The sequence below is a fragment of the Chrysemys picta genome, chromosome 2 (genome assembly GCF_011386835.1).
Source record: "Chrysemys picta bellii isolate R12L10 chromosome 2, ASM1138683v2, whole genome shotgun sequence".
In the NCBI taxonomy this organism is placed as follows: Eukaryota; Metazoa; Chordata; order Testudines; family Emydidae; genus Chrysemys; species Chrysemys picta.
Window position 1 is genome coordinate 49,521,069 of NC_088792.1, and position 22,303 is coordinate 49,543,371.

General features: G+C 42.8%; 1 protein-coding gene across 15 annotated transcripts in view; it reads left to right on the forward strand.

The window, feature by feature from the left end:
• Positions 1–1,967: 1,967 nt before the first annotated feature.
• The window catches only part of PPP1R9A (protein phosphatase 1 regulatory subunit 9A), a 240,395-nt gene continuing 220,059 nt past the window's right edge, over positions 1,968–22,303 (forward strand). For 11 of the 15 annotated variants that reach the window (XR_010599140.1, XM_024101354.3, XM_024101359.3 and 8 more), the window contains exons 1-2: positions 2,957–3,212; positions 5,230–6,926. Coding sequence is in view for 14 of the 15 variants with exons in the window: in XM_024101354.3 (XP_023957122.2) it covers positions 5,457–6,926 (1,470 nt within the window). In the remaining variant the exon portion in view is untranslated. Of the gene's footprint in view, positions 2,301–2,635; positions 2,853–2,956; positions 3,213–5,229; positions 6,927–22,303 lie in introns of those variants that run through there. The other 4 variants (XM_024101355.3, XM_065586992.1, XM_065586993.1 and 1 more) reach the window with 2 other exon arrangements.

Here is a 22,303-nt window from a genome sequence, read left to right on the forward strand (position 1 = left end):
AAAGCATTTACAGTCTTTATTGATAGTTGATCTCCATTCAGGTCTGTCCTTGACTATGTCTTTGAAGTTATCAATATTTATGATACGAGGTGAGATTCTGCTTAATGGTGTCTTTGAAGAGTTTTTCGTTGATAACTCCTCCTGCACTTTTCAAATTACAGCTCACCCCAGAAAACTTTTTAGGGCATGTATAATCACCCATTCTGATAACATGACTTGTTCATCTCAGATGAGCTTTGATGATCATTGCCTTGATGCTGGTTGTTTTTGCACTTTCAAGGATGTTAATATTTGAGACTTTGTCTCACTACTGTTGACCTTCAGAACCGAGAGGGGACAGTGCATGTGAAAATTTTCAAGTTGCTTAATGTGTCTGTGGTAAACTATCCTGTTTCACACCCATATGAAAGGAATGCTATTGCTGCATTGGATATCATCAGTTTTATTGACTGTTTGATTGTGTACTGGTTGAGTAATCTATGATGAAGTTTTCCAAAGGCCTGGTTTGCCTTTCCTATTCTATTTGATTTGTCTTGATCCAGGGAACCTCACTTGAGATGGTGCTGCCAAAAGACAACAGATTGACATTGACAGATGAGGGAGTGCACATAAACAATTAGACTATCTATATTGGTCAGCACGATAGGCAGTGGTCTCTGCACATAGCAGTCTAGCTGTTTTTAAGTGGCTGTACTCCCACATAGCGGTACACTGAATGTTTTGATGGTTTCCGGGGCATAGGGCAGTGGCTTTCAACCTTTCCAGACTACTGTACCCTTTTTAGGAGTCTGATTTGTCTTGCATATCCCCAAGTTACACCTCACTTAAAATCTACTTGCTTACAAAATCAGACATAAAAATACAAAAATGTCACAGCACACTATTACTGAAAAATTGTTTACTTTCCCATTTTTGCTATATAATTATAAAATAAATCAATTGGAATATAAATATTGTATCTATGTTTCAGTGTGTAGTATATAGAGCAGTATAAACAAGTCACTATATGCAATTTTAGTTTGTACTGACTTCGCTAGTGCTTTGTATGTAGCCTGTTGTAAAACTAGGCAAATATCTAGATGAATTGATGTACCCCTTGGAAGACCTCTGTGTACCCCTGGTTGAGATCCACTGGCCTAGGAGACCTAGACATGGATCAGGACCCCATGGTGCTAGATGCTGCCATGCTTATCCAAGGGTGGGAATTATTTGTTCCTAAATATTAGTAACTTTTCTAGTGAATTGACTTGGATTGCTGAAACTTTCTTTTCCCAAACAAAGAGCAAACATTTTCTGGAAAACACAATTTGAGTTTGGGAAAAGAATCCCAATTCTATTAAATTCATTTCTATTTCTGTCCCTTACTATATCAGCTTGTTAAAATAACTTTGAAAAAGAAGGAACACTATCATATAGGCAATCAATCTTGAAAGGGACTTGTTTTCCCATCAATATTTATGTGTTGGATATTGAATGTCACAGAAACAGAGAGATTTTGAATTGAGTATATTTGATACTCACTAGATAACCAAAGCTCTAAGCCTGTAAACATTTAAGCAAGTGTGTAACTTTATATACTTTCCTTAGTCCCCCCCAAAAAAACAATGGGACGACTTGTGTTTAAAGTTACACACTTACCTAAATCTTTATGGAATCAGGACACAAGTGACTGGAAGTACATGTAATATTTTTGTTTTTTCATTTTTTGTATTATACGCATCCTCAAGCCATCTCCTGGACACTTAAGCAATTAAATTAATGAGATCTATATGCGAGTTGCTATATGTTTAAAAATCATTACCTTCTGGAGTGCCAGTTTCCTAAACTACTTTAGGAGAGATTGCTGGATCTCCTACTCTGGAATTTTTCTTATCCTCAGTGCAAACCTTGGCAATTATTGTGGAGAATGTTGGAGCACTAGCAATATTTACCTAATGCCAGTAGTGGCTAAGCCGTTTGTGCGCTCTGAGTCTAAAACAGGAAACTAGTGTAGCCCTATCTGTTCAATCCAGCAAAAAATACATTTGCTGAAATGTAAGGGGATAAATGAGCATATATTGTAACTCCAGTTTTTTTATTATCTTTTCCACTATTTAATTGTTTGCACGTTGTGCAAAGACCACTTGACTTAAAGAAATTAACTGGAGGCGGGAAGTCCAAGGTCCTGATCTTGCAATGAATTCTCCCATGGCGCTTATTGCAGAATTGAGGCTTAAGTGCACCTTTGCCCTTCCTCAAAAGAAGCCCGCTGGTTTCGGTCTGGCCTGCGGAGGACGCTGCCTGTCTGCACCGCCGGAGGGGTAAGGACGGAGTGGGGCTACACCGGCGGGGCCCCTTTTCAAAGGGATCCCAGAGCCAGCAGGGGAGTCCCGGAGCGGGGGAGGCTGAGCCGCCAGGAGCCTACAGCAGGTGCACGGCTCGCGCCCATGCAAGGGCCTCTCTGTCCCTGCCCACCGGCTCTGAGCTCTTCGGGCTCTGCCCCCCAGTAAAGCCCCGAGAGGGAGAGCGGCCCGCGCTCGTTGTCCCCAAGGGCTGTTCTATGACGGGCTAGTGGGTTCACGCCGCTCCCGCCCCAGTTCCCGGGCCCCGGCCAGTGTGCGAGGCCGCAGCGGCATGCGCGGGGCCCTCGTGCCATGACTGAGGGACTCGCCTCCCCCGCGCGCAGGGGGAGGAAGTGACCTGCCCGCAGACCCAGACGGGAGGGGGGGAGTCTGGCGATCTCGGGGCCCGATGCGGCGCGCCGGGCGAGAGGAGGCGCCCACGGGGGCACAGCAGGGTCAGCGGCCGGACTGCAGCGGGAGCGTGGCTCGCCCCCTCCCCGGCGGAACAAACCATTGCAGCTCGCCGCGGAGGTGAGGCACCTGTCATCCGCCGCCCGCGCTCGGCCTCCGCTCGGCGGCGGCGGCTGGCAGCGCACCCCCCCGCGCGGGGCAGACGTTCCGCACGCCCGGCCCCCGGGGAGCCGCGGGAGCGCTCTCCTCCCCCCAGCTCCGTGTGCGCGGAGCGTGTCGCTGCTCCAGCCGCCGCTGCCTGCAATGGCGCTGAGTAGCGGAGTCGGAGGCTGCTGCCCGCTGGCAGGCTGGGGGCGGCAGCCGCGCGCTGCTTTCGCACAGGCGGGTCGGAGCCGGGGGCTGGAGGAGCCGCAGCTCTGAGCGCGCAGGGAGCTGCGGGAGGTGGAAGGAGCCCAGCCCGGCGTGCAGCTCCTCTCCCGGGTAAGGGGCCGTGCGCGCACCGGGGAGCAGGGGCTGAAGTTGGGACTCGGGTGCAGCTTGTGTGCGCGACAAGGGGAGACATGCCCGGGGGCTTTTGTTTCCCTGTACGCTGTAGCTAGAGCCAGGGGGCTTTATTGGCCACTGAGCTTTGCTCCCTGCCATGGTTGCCAGGGCTGCTGCTCCTACGCAAGGTGGTTCTTGGGCCAACGCTGGTGTGGGATCCTCTCGCCTTTCAGTCCGGAGAAACCGGTTCTTCGCAGCACTTTCCCTTTCAGAGGGGTTTGCTCAGTGACGCCAGACAGGATCCTTTTACCTTAAGTTAGCTTTCCTTTTTCTTTTTCTTATAATCGTTGGAAACATCGGCTGGAGTCTGTAAGGGGGGAGGCAAAGGGAAATGATCGGTGGCTAAGAAAAAACTGCTACAGACACCCCCCTTCTCCATAATTGTTGATTTTTTTTTATTGATCATCCACAGTAGCAGAGATGCTGCTGCTGCACCCCCTGGTTTGAAGTGGTTTCCATCATATACGGGTTAACAGTTTGGTTCAACGGCTCTCAGCACCCCCACTATACAAATTGTTCCAGCGCCCCTGCACAGCAGTTGAGCCACAGCTGTGTGAATGGATAGCTGGGCTTGAGTTTGGAGGTGATCTAAGAGCGTGTTCTCTTTTAGGAAGGTGATGAGGGGATTGTGCATTAATAGCCACATAATATTGCTTAGTCAAAGTAACCTCTTAGGCTTAAAAGATTGGCGAATAAATGTGTAAGGTACTTGATCCGTAATCTTCCTGCTCTAAAATGCTAGGTGTGACTGCAGTGTTATAGCATTCCTCCCTATTAGTGAGGAGCACAGTAGCCCGCATGCATTGCATTTGGAGCTTGCAGCAATAAGTTATAGTCTAGAAGAAACACAAGGAAACAGAAGGACGCTAATGAGAGATATTTTGCTCTCCATTAGTCATGTGTTGTTCCCCTCCAATTCTCCGGGCTAATGTTCAGGCTGGAATCAGACTCCGTTCTCATCCTTTACCTTAAACACCACTCAGAACCTCCCCCCCCCCCCCAACTAAGAATCTCTAAATTCATCATGTTTCATCATGTAACTTTCCATGCAGTTTATTATATTTAAAACACAGCCTTTTTTGGTTTGGCAACTCTGCGGACTCGCAGATGTGACCTGGAAGATTGAGAGATTTAGTCTGTAGCTCCATTTTTTGCAGTTCGCTAGATGCTTCCATGCTCTTTGTCATGCTAAAATAATACAGCAAGTGGAAAGGGGCAAATCTTATTAAATTTCACTTCACTATTTTCAACACAGAATGATACCTTTGGGTGCAATTTTTCTAATTCTTTTGAGCTGTTGTTTCATTGTTGAATCATTGTTCTCTGCAAAGAAACACCATTCAAAGCATACTGTTGTGTAGTTCAGAGACAATCTAGGTGGAATTGCAAATGTTAGCAGCTCAGGGAAGCACAGTCATCACGTTTGCATGAAGTATTTCGTGCCCAGACATAAATAACACAGAGATTTTAGTTCTGTTTATTTTGTCCTTTACCATCTCCAGTCGAAAAGTTTGACTGCAATGAAACATTGGTGACATAGTTTTCCTTGTAATTTTATTCTTTGTAATTTTGTGTTTCACCTAGACAAATTTGTTTATGTTGTAATATGTTTGTAGCATACATATGAACATCACAAAACTGCCATGTTTCATTGTCTCATAGTGGCATTTTAATTAGTACTTGGAAGGAAATTTACTTTTATGTGAGCATACAAACTTTTTCAGACTGTCTAATTGTTGAATCTTTAGCAAATTGAGTCTGCTTTACCAAAATACACACATATGTATTAAAATTCGAATGATGCTGTGTAAAGAATGAATCCCTGCATTTGTTTTGTAATTTTTATTTCTAAATATCCGTTATATCAAATAACTTTAAAATTGAAGTAATTGATTTAGATTTGAAGAAATACAAATGCATGACTCAATTCAAAAAGTTGTACTTTCTGTTGCAGGTTAAATCTACATTTGTTCTGGAAAACCGTCAGTCTTGCCACTTTGTTTGGTGTCATGGTTGCTTGCACATATTTAGATAGTATCTGTCAGAACACCTACTGAATATGGCCCTGATGGAGACCAGTGCCACCTGAGAGGCACTTTCTTCTCAAGCAGAATCTCACTAGTAACAGAAGAGTGGTATATCAGTCACTATGTACATTGGTTTTGCACTCCTGAAGTAAACATGATGAAAACAGAGCCTTCAGGAGAAAGATCAACCCTCCGAAGTGCCTCTCCTCACAGGAATGCTTACAGAACTGAGTTCCAGGCACTAAAAAGCACCTTTGACAAACCTAAATCAGATGGAGACCAAAAAACAAAAGATGAAGGAGAGGCTTCTCAGCAGAGCAGGGGGAGGAAATATGGTTCAAACGTCAACAGGATTAAAAACTTATTTATGCAGATGGGCATGGAGCCCAGTGAGAGCACTGGAGTTACCCCTAAAACCAGAGGGAAAAGTGGTCCCCTGTCTCCTCAAAGAAGAATTAGGCCCAAAGAATTTGTGGAGAAGACAGATGGCTCAGTTGTAAAACTAGAATCTTCAGTTTCAGAAAGGATTAGTAGATTTGATACTGTGCATGATGGTCCTTCCTATTCCAAGTTTACTGAAACTCGAAAGATGTTTGAGCGAAATGTTCATGAAATGGGACATTCCAATCGCTATTCCCCAAAGAAAGAGCGAGTAGTTTCCAATGAACTCCAAGATGAGTGGTGTAGTTCAAAGTCTAATAGAGGCAGTACTGATTCATTGGACAGTCTTAGCTCAAGGACAGAGACTGTCTCTCCAACAGTGAGTCAGCTCAGTGCCGTATTTGAAAACACTGATTCACATAGTGTAATTGTTTTAGAAAAGTCAGAAAACAATGAAGAATACTCTGTAACTGGTCATTACCCACTAAACCTGTCATCTACTGTTGCAAACCTGTCCTCCACTGTTGCAAACCTTGATGGATTCAGTCCCTTAAAAGATGCTAATGCCTGGTCTTCACCAACCAAACAAACTACAAGTTCAATATCTGCTGAGACCTTTCAGCAAAACAGTACGTCTTCAACAATAAGAGAAGAAGCTTCTAACAGCACTTTGCCAGTATCCAAAACAAATGAAGAAATAAGGAAGAATAAGGAAGCAAGTTATGATCCTGTTGATGTTTGTGCAGCAACGAAACAAGAATTGGCCAGCATCATTAACAGCGAAAAGCGTGAAGAATCCTATACCAGGACTAAGGAAAAAATAGATACAGAAGTTTCTTTACAACAAAAAGAACATTCACAAAATGCAGAGAGTGCCTGTGTTGGCACTGAAGCTGCAGACGTACCAAGAAACTTGGTAGCAGGTGGTGATTTTGCAACAGATATAGCTTCAGATGCTACTGAATCCCACAATGATGATGCCAGTGGAAAGGAAGTCCAGGAAGACTTGAATAACTTTCAGAGTTCACATGTATATATGCACTCTGACTATAACGTCTACAGGGTGCGATCAAGGTATAATTCTGACTGGGGAGAGACAGGAACAGAACAGGATGATCAAGATGACAGTGATGAGAACAACTATTATGAACCTGATATGGAATATGCTGAAGTTATTGGATTGCCAGCTGAAGATGAAATACCAGCAAACAGAAAAATTAAGTTTAGCAGTGCTCCAATTAAGGTAAATTCATCCCCCCGAACTTTGATTCTTATTTGAGCTTAACTTTTGTTCAGGGTCGATTTTTGACAGCTGCACCTGGTTCTGAAAAGATTGCAGAGGTCCTTGAGACACTTTTTTGTTGTAGATGGCAAGTGAGCATAATTTCAAATGATTTAATGGGAGCTGAGTTCTGATGGCCCTGTCTCATTTCCTAGTCTACTTTATGGTTGATTAAACCAGGAGAAATTGAGAATGAACTTCAGGTTTGTGAGGCTTTGTAATTGAAACATACACATTCTGACTTATAGGACTTTATAAATATATAAATAGCATAGTGAAATATAAAAGGCATCTATATGGTGACCATCATATTTACATTATTTTTGAAATTTAATAATAACTTCTGCATTCCAAACAGCTGCTCTTACTTTAAAGAACATCTGTGAAGAATTAAAGTTCTGGAGTGAAATACTGTATGGTATGAAATATAATGTGCTGTTGAACAGCGACTGTGATCCACTAATATTGGATCATTAATCTTCTTCATCTGCATCAGTAACCTTTAGTTGCTAGCTTCTTCAACAGTCAGTCTTTCTTCATGCTTCATACTAATACCTACTTCAGGTATGTATTGGTATAGGTCGGGGGTGGGAAAACTTTTTGGCCCAAGGGCCACATTGGGGTTGCAAAACTGTACGGAGGGCCGGGTAGGGAAGGTTGTGCCTCCCCAAACAGCCTGGTCCCTGCCCCCTATCTGACCCCTCCCACTTCCTACCCCCTGACTGCCCCCCTCAGAGCCCCCAACCCATCCAACCCCCCCCACCCCCGCTCCTTGTCCCTAACTGCCCCCTCCTGGGATCCCACCCCCTATCCAACCCCCCTGCTCCCAGTCCCCTAACTGCTCTGACCCCTATCCACACCCCTGCCCCTTAACAGGCCCCCTGGGACCACCCCATGCCTATCCAACCCCCCTTGTTACCCGTTCCCTGACCCCTATCCACACTCCTGCCCCCTGACAGGTCCCCTCGGGCCTCCCATGCTTATCCAACCCCCCCTTCCCCCGGTCCCCCATCCCCTGACCGCCTCCCAGAATCTCTGCCCCATCCAACCGCCTCTTGCTCCCTGTCCCCTGATTGCCCCCTGGGACCCTCCGCCCCTTATCCAACCCCCCCGGCCCTCTTACCATGCTGCTCAGAGCAGCATGTCTGGCAGCGCTGCCCGGCCAGAGCCAGACACACTACCACTCTTATCTGCAGGAGCGTGCAACCCAGCCGCCCAGAGCGCTGCCTGCACGGCGGTGTGGCTGTGGGGGAAGGGGGACAGTGGGGGAGGGGCCGGGGGCTAGCCTCCCTGGCTGGGAGCTCAAGGGCCAGGCAGGACGGTCCCGTGGGCCGGATGTGGCCTGCGGGCTGTAGTTTGCTCACCTCTGGTATAGGTGCTTTAGTGTCTTATGTACATTGACATATACTAGAGATAATTTAAAGGTCATCCACTGAAATATACTAGATGTAAAAACATTGTTAAAAATAATATCTAAGAATGTGGAATGCTTCAAGTGTTTTAAGTTGGGGAAAGAGTAGGGGCACAATGACTTGTTACAATAGCATTTTACCTCTCAGAATCAGGGTTGAATTACTCATAGGTTGCAAGTGAAGTGCATTTGATAATCTCAGTGTAGTTACCAATGGACACTTATCCACACTGAAAAAACACTAAGGTATTTGGCACACCTGACAGTCTTTAAAGAGCCACATACTGGGCTGGTGCAGACTAGGAGAAAAATAAAGTTCTTTTCTGAAAAGTGACACTGTAAAAATGATTCCATCTTGTTTGACTCATCTACTTCCTCTATGTATTCTGAGACCACAACTACTTAATTTAGCGTCAAAAATAAACATTTTTGCAACTTGTCCCATCCCTGTGGATCCAGCTGCACATGAATGAGCTGGATTCTATTCTAGCTCATACTTAATCAACACAGTTAACTAAATTCCAGTTACAGGACCAAATTCTATCCACTGTTATACCTATTCAATCCCATTGAAGATGTGCCTTATTCTCCACTGCCTTCCCCCTTGTATAGTCATCTATAGCTATGCAGAGTGAATGCTAAACACTACCAAATTAGAAAGGGAGCATTTTAAGACCACTTTTCACTGGTATAAATGACTATATAAAAAGAAAGACAGTGTTCAGTTGGACTGAAGAGGTTGAACAGATATCACTGAGGGCAGAAATTTGTTTCTGCAATTAGAACTTTGAATCCCATTGAAAGCAATAAGATTAAACAGATATATATCAGACATGCCAAACCCGTGGGGAAAAAAACAAGGAAATTGGACTTGTTTTTGGCTTAATTAGCTTGTGAGTTGCTTGATGGCTAGTTTTTGGCTTGTTGCTTGTTTGGCTTGTAGCTTGTTGCTTCTTTTTTTTGATTGGCTCTCGGCAAGCAGCGGCAAGGGAGGGCAAGCAGGGGCAAGGAGGGGAGAGAGTCAGGGGTGCACAGCGGGTCCACCACAGTCCCAGACTGCACGCCAGGGGGATCTAGCCACATAGCGTGTTGGGGTTCTTAGGGATTGGCTTGTTTTGAAATGGGATTAGCTTGATTTTTAGCTTATTGTGAAAGTTGGGGTGCTTATTTACCGCATGAAAGTTGGCAACTGTGATATATATTTGGGAAGAATTTGTAGTATTAGTGGTGATGCAATGAATTTATATTATTGGTGATGCAGGAGTCAGGAAAAACGCATCTTGATTTTCACACCCGGATACATTTGCAAGCCTGTCAGGTAGAAAAATAGTCTTTTTTTTTTTTTTATTTGTGGACTGAGCAAATTTGATCTAGCAATCACTATGTGACAATAAACATGGAATTCAGTGAAGTGTTAGTAATTGTTTTAAAAATTTCCCCAAGCTGAAATGTATAGAAGTAAGCATTTACTAGACCAATAGAAATGTTTCCATAAATTTGTTTTAAAAATTCCAGTGCAATCATTTGTTTTAAACAAATAAACATTTCTCTACCATGGTTGAAACCTAAACATTGCAGCATTAAGAATCTGAAAGTAAAACTGACTTCATTGATTTTTATCGTCTGAGTTGCAAGGGATGCACAAAGTAAACAAGAACATAAATAGAAACAAAACAACTGGATTTTTAAAATTATTTCGCTTTTTATAATTGAAAGGGTTTAGTAATGTGGTTAAAAGAAACTTGTTTACATGTATGAGTTCTAAATCAGCAATGTCCCTGTCAAGCATGTTAATATTATGGAAACTACACCTCTACCCCGATATAACGCAGTTCTCGGGAGCCAAAAAATCTTACCACATTATAGGTAAAACCGCGTTATATCGAACTTGCTTTGATCCACCGGAGTGCACAGCCCTGCCCCCCCCCCCCCCGGAGCACTGCTTTATCGCGTTATATCCGAATTCACATTATATTGGGTCATGTTATAATAGGGTAGAGGTGTACTTGTGAACGAAGGAAGCAGAATCTGACCTTGTATATGTAAGAGAAAACTTTATCTCATACTCCTCGTTCCATGAATAAGGTCACTTTAATTAAAAAGAAAATATTAAAAGACAGAATACTGGGATCTGCTTTGAAAATACCTTGTTTGCATTTACTTCTTTGAGCAAAAATCTCAACACAAAAATCCAAGAGATTATATATACCCCTATAGATCATTCACATAATTTAGCTAACCCCTTCTATTTCAGTTTTATTAGAAATGAGGTAGAGAGTGTAATCTACTACAAAGGCTTTTGAGAAGCATTCTTTACCGACATCCCCAGGGAGTTCTAATAGGCAAGACTCTCTTAGTTTCCTGGAAAATCGACAAATTATGGAAATGGTATTCCTCAAATCAAAGTTATCCTGAATCAGATAATCATTTAGCAAAAGTAACAAAGGGACATGTTCAAAGTTAACACGAGCTAATTTTTTATATTTTTAAACTGGTTGAATTTTTTTCTTTAGATTCTTTCCATTCCTAACAGTAGTGAGCTATAAAACCCTCTGTGGTCCTGAATAAGTGTCTCATGCAGTTGAGCAAAGCAGCATGATTGCTTTAAAAATATTCCCGTTATCTGAATTCTTAACGATACATATACCTGTATAATGTGTATATATACATTCATACATATAATGTAAAAGAGAAGTTTTATGTCAGGTATGTTCTAGTAGTATTACATATTTCTATGTAATGATGACTGCCCATCAGGGAAAAAAAACAAATCCCCAAAAGCCATATATGTGTAAGTGATAAAAGGGACATTGACATTTAAAAAAACAAAACTTTTTATCCTTCGTTTTTTCCCTTTTATATTTGATCTCTATTTTCTCACATCTATAAGCTCCCTTAAATTTCACCATTGGTGATGCTATCTGTGTGTGCTGTAGTGGGGTATCTGAGAAAGTGGAGCTCTGCTAGTTGTTTTCAATGGCCTGAAATTTCTACTCTGTTATGAGAGCTGTATTTAGCAAGGGAAAAGTTTGATTTGACCTTGAAGAAATAGGGCATAGACCATTGAAACTCAGTACCAAAACTCCTGCAGTGGGAGCAGAATTGGGCCAGGTTGTCCTTAAAAACTTTGTTCTAATATTTCAGTTTTTATTACTAATCTGATCACTAGTGTTGTTACTATAAAGCATTCCCCGACAAGCTTCTGCCACTCAAAGGGAAAGGAATGCTGTTTTAATTATTTTGGCCCTGAGCATCTCCTACTGCAGAGGGGAGGAAAATTGTTGAAAAAGCTGCAGTGGGAGAAAAAGTGGAGGAGAAAATGGTTTGAGAGAACCCTGTGTAGTTTTTTCTTCTGTCTGCAAAAAATTGTGCAGCCTCTTGGCCATGTGAAAAAAGGAAGTGAATCTGTGGGAAGGTTTTTCACTAAGAGCAAGAACTGCAGTAAACGTTTTGGAAAATAAATGCTGCTTGATTACTCTCCCTTCTTCCCTGTAGCACACACTGTAATTCCCTCAGAGAATATGCTCAGACTGTGGGGCTATTCATTGTGGTATAGATGTCTGGGTTCAGGCTGCAGCCCGAGTTTTGGGATCCTCCCACCTCACAGGGTTCTCCAGCCCAAGCCCAAAAGTCGACACTGCAGTGAAACAGGCTGAGTCCTACGAGACTGAGTCAGGTGGGGCGGGCCAGCTGCAAGTATTTAATTGCAGTGTAGACATACCCAGAGATGTCAAAGAGCACAGCCTTGGGCTAGCCACTAGTGGCAATAGGTCACAGCCTGGACATGTTGCCATGGCTGGTAGGTGTGGGTTAGAGGGGAAGATGGAAGGAGAATCCTTCTCTTCAGGTGACATGGAAACTTGTGATTCTCTGGCCTCCGCTGTCATTTTCTGTCCCTACCCTGTGCCTGCTTCACATCCCTGCTGGTCCTATGGACCAATAAGGAGACCAGTAAAGGGGACAGCAGCTGTTCAACAACAAACATTTTGTATACGTTTGAGAAAGAAGTATGGTCTGTGGGGAGGTCACAAGATTTGATCTACACTTGAGAGTAATATTGGCATAGCTACATCTGTCAGGGATGTGGAAAAAAAACACTCTCCTGACTGTCATAGCTATGCTGACATAATACCCAGCGTAGATGCAGCTGTGTCAGCGGAAGAGTGCTTCTGTTGATGTAGCTAACATTGTTTGGGAAGGTAGTGTTTCTACACCAACAGAAAAACCCTTTCTGTTGGTGTAGACTGCATCTATGCTATGGTGTTATGCCACCATAGTCTCCAGAATATGGATGTACCCTTGAGCTGTATATTGTGTCAATGATTGCTTTGTGAAGTTGGGTAAGGCATGTAATCTCTCTATGCATTACTTTACACATCTTTAAAATACAGATAATACTCTTGTAGCTCAGACTGTGTAATGACAATTTAAATATTCTACTCCAGGCATTTTTGTGTAGGAGTGGAGCATATAAACTAGCTGATGTCCAAAAGCCAGCATTAATTTTATTTGATTCTCATTAACACCCTCTTGTAATTCTTGCTAACGCCATCCTCCCCCAGTGCAACTGATTTGAGGTAAGCTTTCAGGAAAATGTAATTAAATATAATAGTGTTTCCCAAACTTGTAAAAGCTGAGCTTCTCTTCATGAGACTGAAACCAATCCCACCCACAATCCTGAAATGTGGTGTTAAAGGACTACCCCAAATGAGAGGTCACTGACAGTAAATAGTGTCAAACTTCACAGTGTGATACTTCCTCTCCTTTCCTTCATGTTGTGATGAGCAACTAAATACTTTAAAGGCCAATGTTGTAAACTATCCTCATTGGCATTCAGGGTCTCAGCAAGTTCACATTGCCGAATTAGGTATATTTGAGTCACTGTTTCAAGAATTTTGCAACCATAGCAGCAAGAGACTTCTTATAAATATACTTTAAAAAAATGAGGACCAATTAAGAGGATTGTTTGTGGCTCCCTAGCCGGTCCGTCGCACCCCAGTGGGACGTGCCCCACACTTTGGGAAATGCTGTAATATAGGAAGTAAAATCAATAGGTAAAATTTCACTAATTTAAATAAGGACTACATGCTGTCCATCCGCAAAGCAGAAGAAAACCCAGCGAACAGCCAGAAACCAGCTGCAAAGAGTAACACGTACAATGTGTGAGGCCAAAGGAAATTCTGCCATGGTGCACAAGAGTGTGCTAGTAGTTTACCTGGCCAGTACAGTTAAATGCACTGTGCATGCTATGTCTCAAAGCCTGAGCTGCACAAAGCATTCCCCCAATCTTGGAACTGTGTGGCTGCCATTCTGGTCCCAGGTGAAAATTAAACTAGCTTCAGGGATATTTAGCTTGGAAAGGCCGTTTCAGCCGCTGTGGATTGCTGGGTGTTTGGTATACCACAGCCACATCACCTGTGTTAGTCTTCTGGTGGGGGAAGGCTAGTTAAGGCTGCTTTGCACTGCTCAAACTTTGTTTAAAAACAAAACAAAAAAACCCCCACAGCTTTAAGGGACTGAAGGTTCTGGCCTTGTGTTCCCAACCGGGCAGGATTTATGGGGAAAGTTTGCGGCTGGGTGAAATTTGAGGGGTGTGTGATGCTATCCAAGACATACACATGTTGATAGTCTTTAATATTTATATTGCAGTTGCACTTAGTGGCTTCAGGCAAGTTCGGAGTTTCATTGTGTTAGGTGCTGTCAGTGAACCTAAAGACATGGTCCGTGTCCTGAAGAACTTCCAGCACAAAGAAAACAAGTTACACACAAGTGTTTTTCCCACAAAAAGGAGCAGGAGCTGTGCAATGCGTTGACCTTGCCCGTATGTGGCGCACGCACTGCTACTTCCTTTCGAGAGTATCCAGTTACACGATGCTTCCCAAATTGAGCAGACGTTTAGGCCAGGACTTGAAAAATAAATCCAACACCTGCTAGCTAAAGCAGTGGCTCTCAACCTTTCCTGACTTCTATACCCCTTTCAGGAGTCAGATTTGTCTCACATCCCCCGAGTTTCACCTCACTTAAAAGCTACTTGCTTACAAAACCAGACATAAAAATACAAAAGTGTCTTAGCACACTATTACTGAAAAATTGCTTACGTTTTCATTTTTACCATATAATTATAAACTAAATCAATTGGAATGTAAATATTGTACTTACATTTCAGTGTATAGCATATAGAATAATATAAACAAGTCCTTGTCTGCATGAAATTTTAGTTTGTACTGACTTCGCTAGTGCTTTGTATGTAGCCTGTTGATATACCCCCTGGAAGACCTCTACATACTCCCAGGGGTACACGTACTCCTGGTTGAGAACCACTCAGCTGAAGGACTAGGCCTACTTTCGAAGCAGAAATACTAATGGCCAGGGCTCCTCCTGAGCCACATCCCCTTCCATCCTGTCTCCTCCTGGTTGATCTCTGTCTCATCTGCCAGGGTCCAAAAGTCCTGGCCTCCTATTGATGGTTCTCCCTCCTAGTAAATGTCTTCCAGGCCGTTGAGAGAAATTTTGGGCCCCAGTACATCATGGTTGCTGGGGCCCTACCCAAGCTACAGACATTTTGGGGGCCCCCTGAGCTCAAGTGCCTGGTACAGTTGTACCCGTTTCCCCCTCTTATCAGCCTTGCCTTGCCTCCCCTGCTATAGGTATATTGTAGATCATTTAAAACTTACTCTCCAGTTAATCCGTGTATTGCATTGCCTCTCCCTCCTCTTGTTAATCCTGTTACAATGGATGGGAGTGGTAGTCCCCCAGTGCTCTACTCTTAACCATGGCAGTCAGGTACCCTCGACCACCCTAATAGTGAAGGCAGCCAAACCTCCCCAAAATGCTCTGTGGAGCAGTGACTGGGCCTCCCCTCTACTCCCCAACAATGACTTCTGGGACCCTGAGCAGCAATGGCACTGGAGCTGTCTCTGTGCAGATTCGGGAAGCTATTCGTGCACTAGTTACACTCTGTTCACATTTGTAAGGTTATCTACATAACCATGAGGGCTAGAGACTTTTTCTGGGGGTGGGGAAGGTGAGATTCTACAGCAGGTGATGGCACTCATATGGGAAAAAATCCTATTTCCTACTCATCATAGGCTAGTGGGTTTTTGAAGCCCTGCTTGTGACCATTAAAGGCAGTATTAGGTCTTCTGTCTCTTCATCTGTTTTCATTTCTTTTTCTTTCTCAGTCCCTCTCCTTCATTTTCCTTTTATCTATTTTGATTTTTGTTGCTCCTTTTCTTCCTCAGTAACTCATGCCACAGTTCAGGGAAACTGCACCTGTATTCCCCCTCTGTGGTTCAGCAAGGGCACCCACTCTAAGCTTCAGGCTCCCCTGGCCATCACCTCTTTTCAGTGGTGACACAACTCACTCCCTTCTGACCAGGGTATTTCCAGGCTGCACAGTCCCCTGACTGTGCCGTGGTATCTCAGCAAGGGACTCTGCCTAAGGAGGCCTGTTTACTTTCTCTTCAGAGATTAATAACAGAGTAATTGCCCACCATTATAAGGTACCACACAGTACTTCCTATGCAAGTCTATTTTATTCTGAAGGTAAAAGCACTACAGAGAAAACATTAAAAACTATACAAGAAGTTACACATATGATGATAAGGTTACCAGAGATCACCCCCAACACTAATAGGGGTGCTGGTAGGAGCAGTCCTTCAAAACCCCACTCACAGAGTTTCCTTGTGCTTTCAAGTTTATCACAGCTTCATCTCAGAACAAGCACCCAGTCTTCTGGGGCCTCAGTAGGCCCAGTCCTCCCAATCCTTCCCTAAGGATTGGGGCCCTCTGTGGACCAGGGGTCCTGTCCATTTGCTGGGTCAGGAAGAAGGCCAGGAGCCTGTTTAAAACCAGTCTATTTATCTAAAACCCCTTTTTGTTTGTTGGTCCCTGGGGAACCTGCTTTGAACTAGTATCTGCGTACTTCTCGAGGAGGTAGCTCCAAAGGGCTCATAATTGGAGGTATTACATTATCATCCCCCTCCTTCTGGAGAAGTTGCATACAATTCAAAAACATACACAGTTGCATTCTGAATACAATGAACCCCAAAGTATTAAACCTAATTCAGTAAAGTTTATCTTAATTCCATAAAGTTTATCCAGGATATTGTCAGTCTGTCACTATACCTTTTTTTAATAATAATAATAATAGTAATTAATTAAAAAAGCAATCCATGTTGTTGGGATAGCAATATGCAGCCACAGTATGAAAGCCAGGGCAGCATAGTATGTGAAATGACTGTTCTGCTAAGAGGATAGTGGTCTGGTAACTGAGAAACATGGAATTTAGTCCTAAATTTCCTACAAATCCTCAGTCTATTTTGTCCCATCTTCCAGGAAGTTTCCATACCATGTAATCATGCTGGAAGATCTGCTGACAGAGCTGTACACTTGTGTGTGTGAGATGGGGTTATAAGTGACTTTCCTCTTCTACTGATATTTCTCCAGAAAGGGAGGATGTGGTCAATTGAGTTCTCACCTTATACTCTTCCTTACTGCCTGATAAAATGACTGAGTAATACACCCATTGCACAGGTGTTTTCTTGTTAGAAGGGCCTTGTTCAAATAAAACAGGAGTACTTGTGGCACCTTAGTGACTAACAAATTTATTAGAGCATAAGCTTTCGTGGACTAAAGCTTATGCTCTAATAAATGTGTTAGTCTCTAAGGTGCCACAAGTACTCCTGTTCTTTTTGCGGATACAGACTAACACGGCTGCTACTCTGAAACTTGTTCAACTAGTACCTTCTTCAAGAGACCTGGTTTACAGGTTTTTGATAGAATCTCTGAGAAGATGTTTTACAAGAAATGTTGTGCTTAGACTATAGTACAGGGGTCGGCAACATTTGGCACGCGGCTCGCCAGTGTAAGCACCCTGGCGGGCCGGGCCAGTTTATTTACCTGCTGATGTGGCAGGTTCAGCCGATCGCGGCCCCCACTGGCCGCGGTTCGCCGTCCCGGGCCAATGGGGGCGGCGGGAAGCCGTGGCGAGACATCCCTTGCCCGTGCCACTTCCCGCCGCCTCCATTGGCCCAGGATGGCAAACCGCGGCCAGTGGGGGCCATGATTGGCCGAACCTGCCGCGTCAGCAGGTAAATAAACTGGCCCGGCCCGCCAGGGTGCTTACGCTGGCGAGCCGCCTGCCAAACGTTGCCAACCCCTGCTATAGTACAATGTGATAAAATAATGTTCTTCAGATTTCTCATAAATTGGATGGTGGTAAACTTCATTTTAAAAAATCAGCTCAAGGCATATGTTTTCATTGCAAATCTTTCTGTTAATGGAAATACTATTTGTATTTCTTATTCACTGTTTACCTCACAAGAGCATATCCAGAAATGTAAATGGGTGGGGGTAGGGTGGAAGAATCTGAAATATAATCTGATGATGTAAATTGCTTTACAAATCTTTGCTCTGTAAAACATTTTCACTTGTAATTTATTTTGCTATTTACTACATGAGGATTAAAACATTCACAAATCGTAGAGTGGAAGAGGAAAATATTTGATTGCCTGATCCCATGTTTACTTAGACTTGTCTACACTGTGCCACAGTGCGAACTTGAGGGGTGTGAATTGTGGAGTACACTGTAATTCACATCCCTCTGTGTTGGAGTAGCCCTTAGTGTAGTAAGTGAAAAATTCTCTTTATTATTAAGTGTTGATGGTGTAGTTGGTGCTGTAGAAGACACAAATTAAAACTGTTTGCTCCCAATTGGTTTACAATCTTAGGCCCCCGTCCTGCTAGTGCCTACTCATTTGTCTTACCTTACATACTTGAGTAGTCCTGTTGTGTGTTTTTGCAGAAATGTCTTAAACACACAAGACAGAACTCACTGGGAGATCTAGAGGAAGTGTTAGACGTTAAATGAATACAGTAGAACCTCTCTAATTCACATGTTGCTGAACCACACACTTCAGAATGCTCAAGGAAAAATGAAGGTGTAGAGTATAGGTCAAATCTTAAGCTTTTGAAGTCAATGAGCGTATTGCCCTTTGTTTTGATTTGACCCCTCTCTGATTTACTCCACTGATGGAAGAAGGTCTTGTTAAGGCATGAGACCAGGAATCAGAAGTTCTAAGGCTTGTCACAGATTTCTTGTGTAATCTTGAGCAAGTCACTGATCCTCTGCCTTGGTTATTTCCTTCTGTAAAATGGAGCAAATAGTTATAAACCTCACAGTTGTGTGGTTAAGCTCCATTTATCAATGTTTGCAAAACAGTTTGAGATGCTTGGATGGAGAATGTTAGGGTAGTTAAAATATTTTTTATTTTATTACATAAAACAAGGTTACACATTTTAAATAGTATTGTTACCCTTCTGACCCAAATGGTTAGCCATTATTCGGATCTTGTGGGTTGTTAGGAGAAGAAATTGATGATAGCCAGGTATTTTTTTGATGCAATCCTGTTTATTTATGGAGAGTACAAAGTCCTGTTTCCCTGAACACAGCAGGAACCAAACAGGAGGAGTCAGTTTTTTTGCTCTCAGATCCAAGCCTCTTTCCAGCAGTGCACTGCCCAAAAGCGCACACTCTCAGCACAGACAGATTCCATTACTGGTAAGGGGGGCATGATAGGAAAAGTTTGGGAACCACTGGTCTAAATTATCTAAACCCAGCCCCCTTATTCTGATGGAGGTGGGGGGTTGTAATAAACTTCTAGGTCTGATTCTTCTCTCAGTTACACTAGTGTAAAACTGATGTGAATGAGAATTAGGCTCCTCATCTTGGCAGTATTATTATTTTTTTATCTTCATGGGTTACTAGAACAATCATTTCCCTGTACATCTAAGTTCCTGGTATTCAGACACTGAATGTTCTCTGACAAAGGATGAAAATAAATAAAGAATGATTGGGGAATATAGCATTCCAGAACAAACTGCAGCTTTGGATTGTGAGATGGTCTTCACTTGTTGCATAGTGGTTAGGGCTTAGAGGGTGGTAGGGGAGCCTGGGCCCTCCCCTTTCACTATGCTCCAGCCTAGGGCCCTGTAGGAGTGACAGAAGGGTCTGACACCTGAGGAGCCCTTTAAGCCTGCCCTTCCTGGGCCATTTCCTACCACCTGCTATTGTCCAGAGTTTGCAGTCTGTCACAGGAGGCTGTGAAGAGTGTAAGCTCACTGCTTGGCACCTCTTCGCATCTGGGCATGGTGTGGTAGCTCTCTGCCTCTTGGGGCGGTGGCTGCCTCTGCTTGGGCGTTAGCCCTCCAGTCAGGTCAGTTACAAGTCTCTCCCTTTCAGGGGTAATCCATAAACAAACCAGGGCGCATCAACACAAATAAACTGAGTTAATAGGTGAGAGGAGGAAATGCCCTCTCAGGGTCTAACAGAAGCAGGTCCTTCCTTTCCTCAAGGAGGGACCTTCAGGCAGTAGTTGGAGAGATCCTGTCTTCCCTCAGCCCTTTTCTCAGGAGCTGCAAGGTAAAGGTCCTTTCTCTTACCTTCTGATCTCTTTTAACTCCTCCTCCAGTCTGTGCACCTCTTGCAGGGCAGGGCTGGCTGAGGCCAGAGCAGCTCCTTTCCCCCTTGTTGCCCAGTGTGGGGTTTACATACCTCATCACAGACTGGAAGAGATTCTAATTTGAATATTTGTGCTTAGTCTTTTTAATTTTTTTCATGTATGGAGTTATACACAGTCATTGGATGAAAATCTGCATGTGGAATTCATATATCTCAGAGGAGAATTTTGCTGGGTGTACTTAACTCCTATGTATATTAGTGTAATCTTAAAAAAAAAATCCAGTTATATTTGTGTACCTTTAGTTTAGCAGAACTCCATATCTTCTGGTATAATGTCTGCTGAGTGTTTTTAGGATGGAATTTGCTCTGGAATGCTATATTTCAGATAATAGTGAACTTTTTTCATAGAGCATGGAATAAATGGAAATGATTGTTCTGTGTCCCACCTCTTTAATTTTTTAATTTATAGTGGATGTTTATTCCACCCACTGGTACAGAGTCAAGAGATTGTTGAAGTCATTTAGATCTTTTCCATGGTATAAAGTCAATGTGAGTTGTGCATGCAGAATTTGGCTCTGAGAACAAAACCTATGAAATTTTGGATGATATCCTAGCACATACAGTAAGTTCCTTTAGGCTAAGTACATCAGGAGTTATTTCATGTTCCCCTCTTCTGTTGTCATTTACCACAATATGTCCAGTGAATAATTTCTTGTTGCATGAGATGCTGCTGCAAGTCCAAAGGGGATCTTTTAATATTCAGACCAGATTCCATGTGCTTCCAATACCTTTTTACTTGTCAAGATGACTACATTTCAAATGTACTGCTAATGTTGCTTATAGAAAGGCAATAGCATCTGTGTGTTCTAAAAGGCCACTGTCACAGACTCCCCTCCAAGTCACTACACCCACAGCCAATATAGACTCACTTTTAAGGTTCTCAGAGTGTCATAAACAGACATTCCAAGGTTACACCACAACAGTGCAAACTTATCAGCTTGTCAACAATTTTAAGAAGGACCCTGTAGCTGCTGGGATTCAAACATTAACCTGATATCACCACATTGTTAAGAGAGAAAAGCTCTGCCGATAATAGATGAGTGTTGGTAACTAGTCTTTAGAAGGCACTGAGTACCTTTCTCAGACCTGAAGAAGAGCTCTTTGTAAACTTGAAAGCTTGTCTCTTTCAGCCTTAGAAGTTGATCCAATAAAAGACAATGTGGGTGAGATAATGTCTCTCCTTTAAACAGTTGCAAAGAGAATGATAAATATAACATTTATTTTCATTATTTACAAGGCCCAACACAATAGAGAAGTGATTTCACTGAAAGGGCACTACTGAAAACTAGCTAAGTAATTTATGTAATAGTTTAGGAAGCTTGGATACAAAATATAGATAGAGTATGCTTATTCCCATTTTCTTTGGAACTTTGTGGCATCTGAGTGCAGGAGATTAACAGGTTTCATGGCTTTTTATTAGGGCTGTCAAGTGATTAAAAATTAATCACAATTAATTGTACTGTTAAACAATAACAGAATACCATTTATTTAAATATTTTTGGATGTTTTCCACATAAAATTTATTGATTTCAGTTTCAACACAGAATTTAAAGTGCACAATGCTCACTTTTTTATTATAAATATTTGCACTGTAAAAATAAGAGTATTTTTCAATTCACTTAATACAAGTACTGTAGTGCAGTCTCTTTATTGTCAAAGTTGAATTTACAAATGTATAATTATGCACAAAAACTGCATTCAAAAATAAAACCATGTAAAACTTTAGAGCCTACAGGTCCACTCAGTCCTACTTCTTGTTCAGCCAATCTCTCAGACAAACAAGTTTGTTTACATGTGCAGGAGATAATGCTGCTTGCTTCTTGTTTAGTGAGAACAGGCATTCCCATGGCACTGCTGTAGCCTGTCAGATGCAAGATATTTACATGCCAGATGCACTAAAGATTCATATGTCCCTTCATGCTTCAACCACCATTCCAGAGGTCATGCATCCATGTTGATGATGGGTTATGCTCAATAATGATCAAAAGCAGTGCAGACCAACGCATGTTCATTTTCATCATTTGAGTCAAATGCCACCAACAGAAGGTTGATTTTCTTTTTTGGTGGTTCTGTAATTTCTGCATCGGGATGTTGCTCTTTATAAGACTTCTGAAAGCATGCTCCACACCTTTTCACTCTTAGATTTTGGAAGGCACTTCAGATTCTTAAACCTTGGGTCGAGTGCTGTAGCTATGTTTAGAAATCTCACATTAGTAAATGGTAAATTCTCAGAATGGAGAGGGGTAACTAGTGGTGTTCCCCAAGGGTCAGTCCTCGGACCAGTCCTATTCAACTTATTTATAAATGATCTGGAGAAAGGGGTAAACAGTGAGGTGGCAAAGTTTGCAGATGATACTAAACTGCTCAAGATAGTTAAGACCAAAGCAGACTGTGATGAACTTCAAA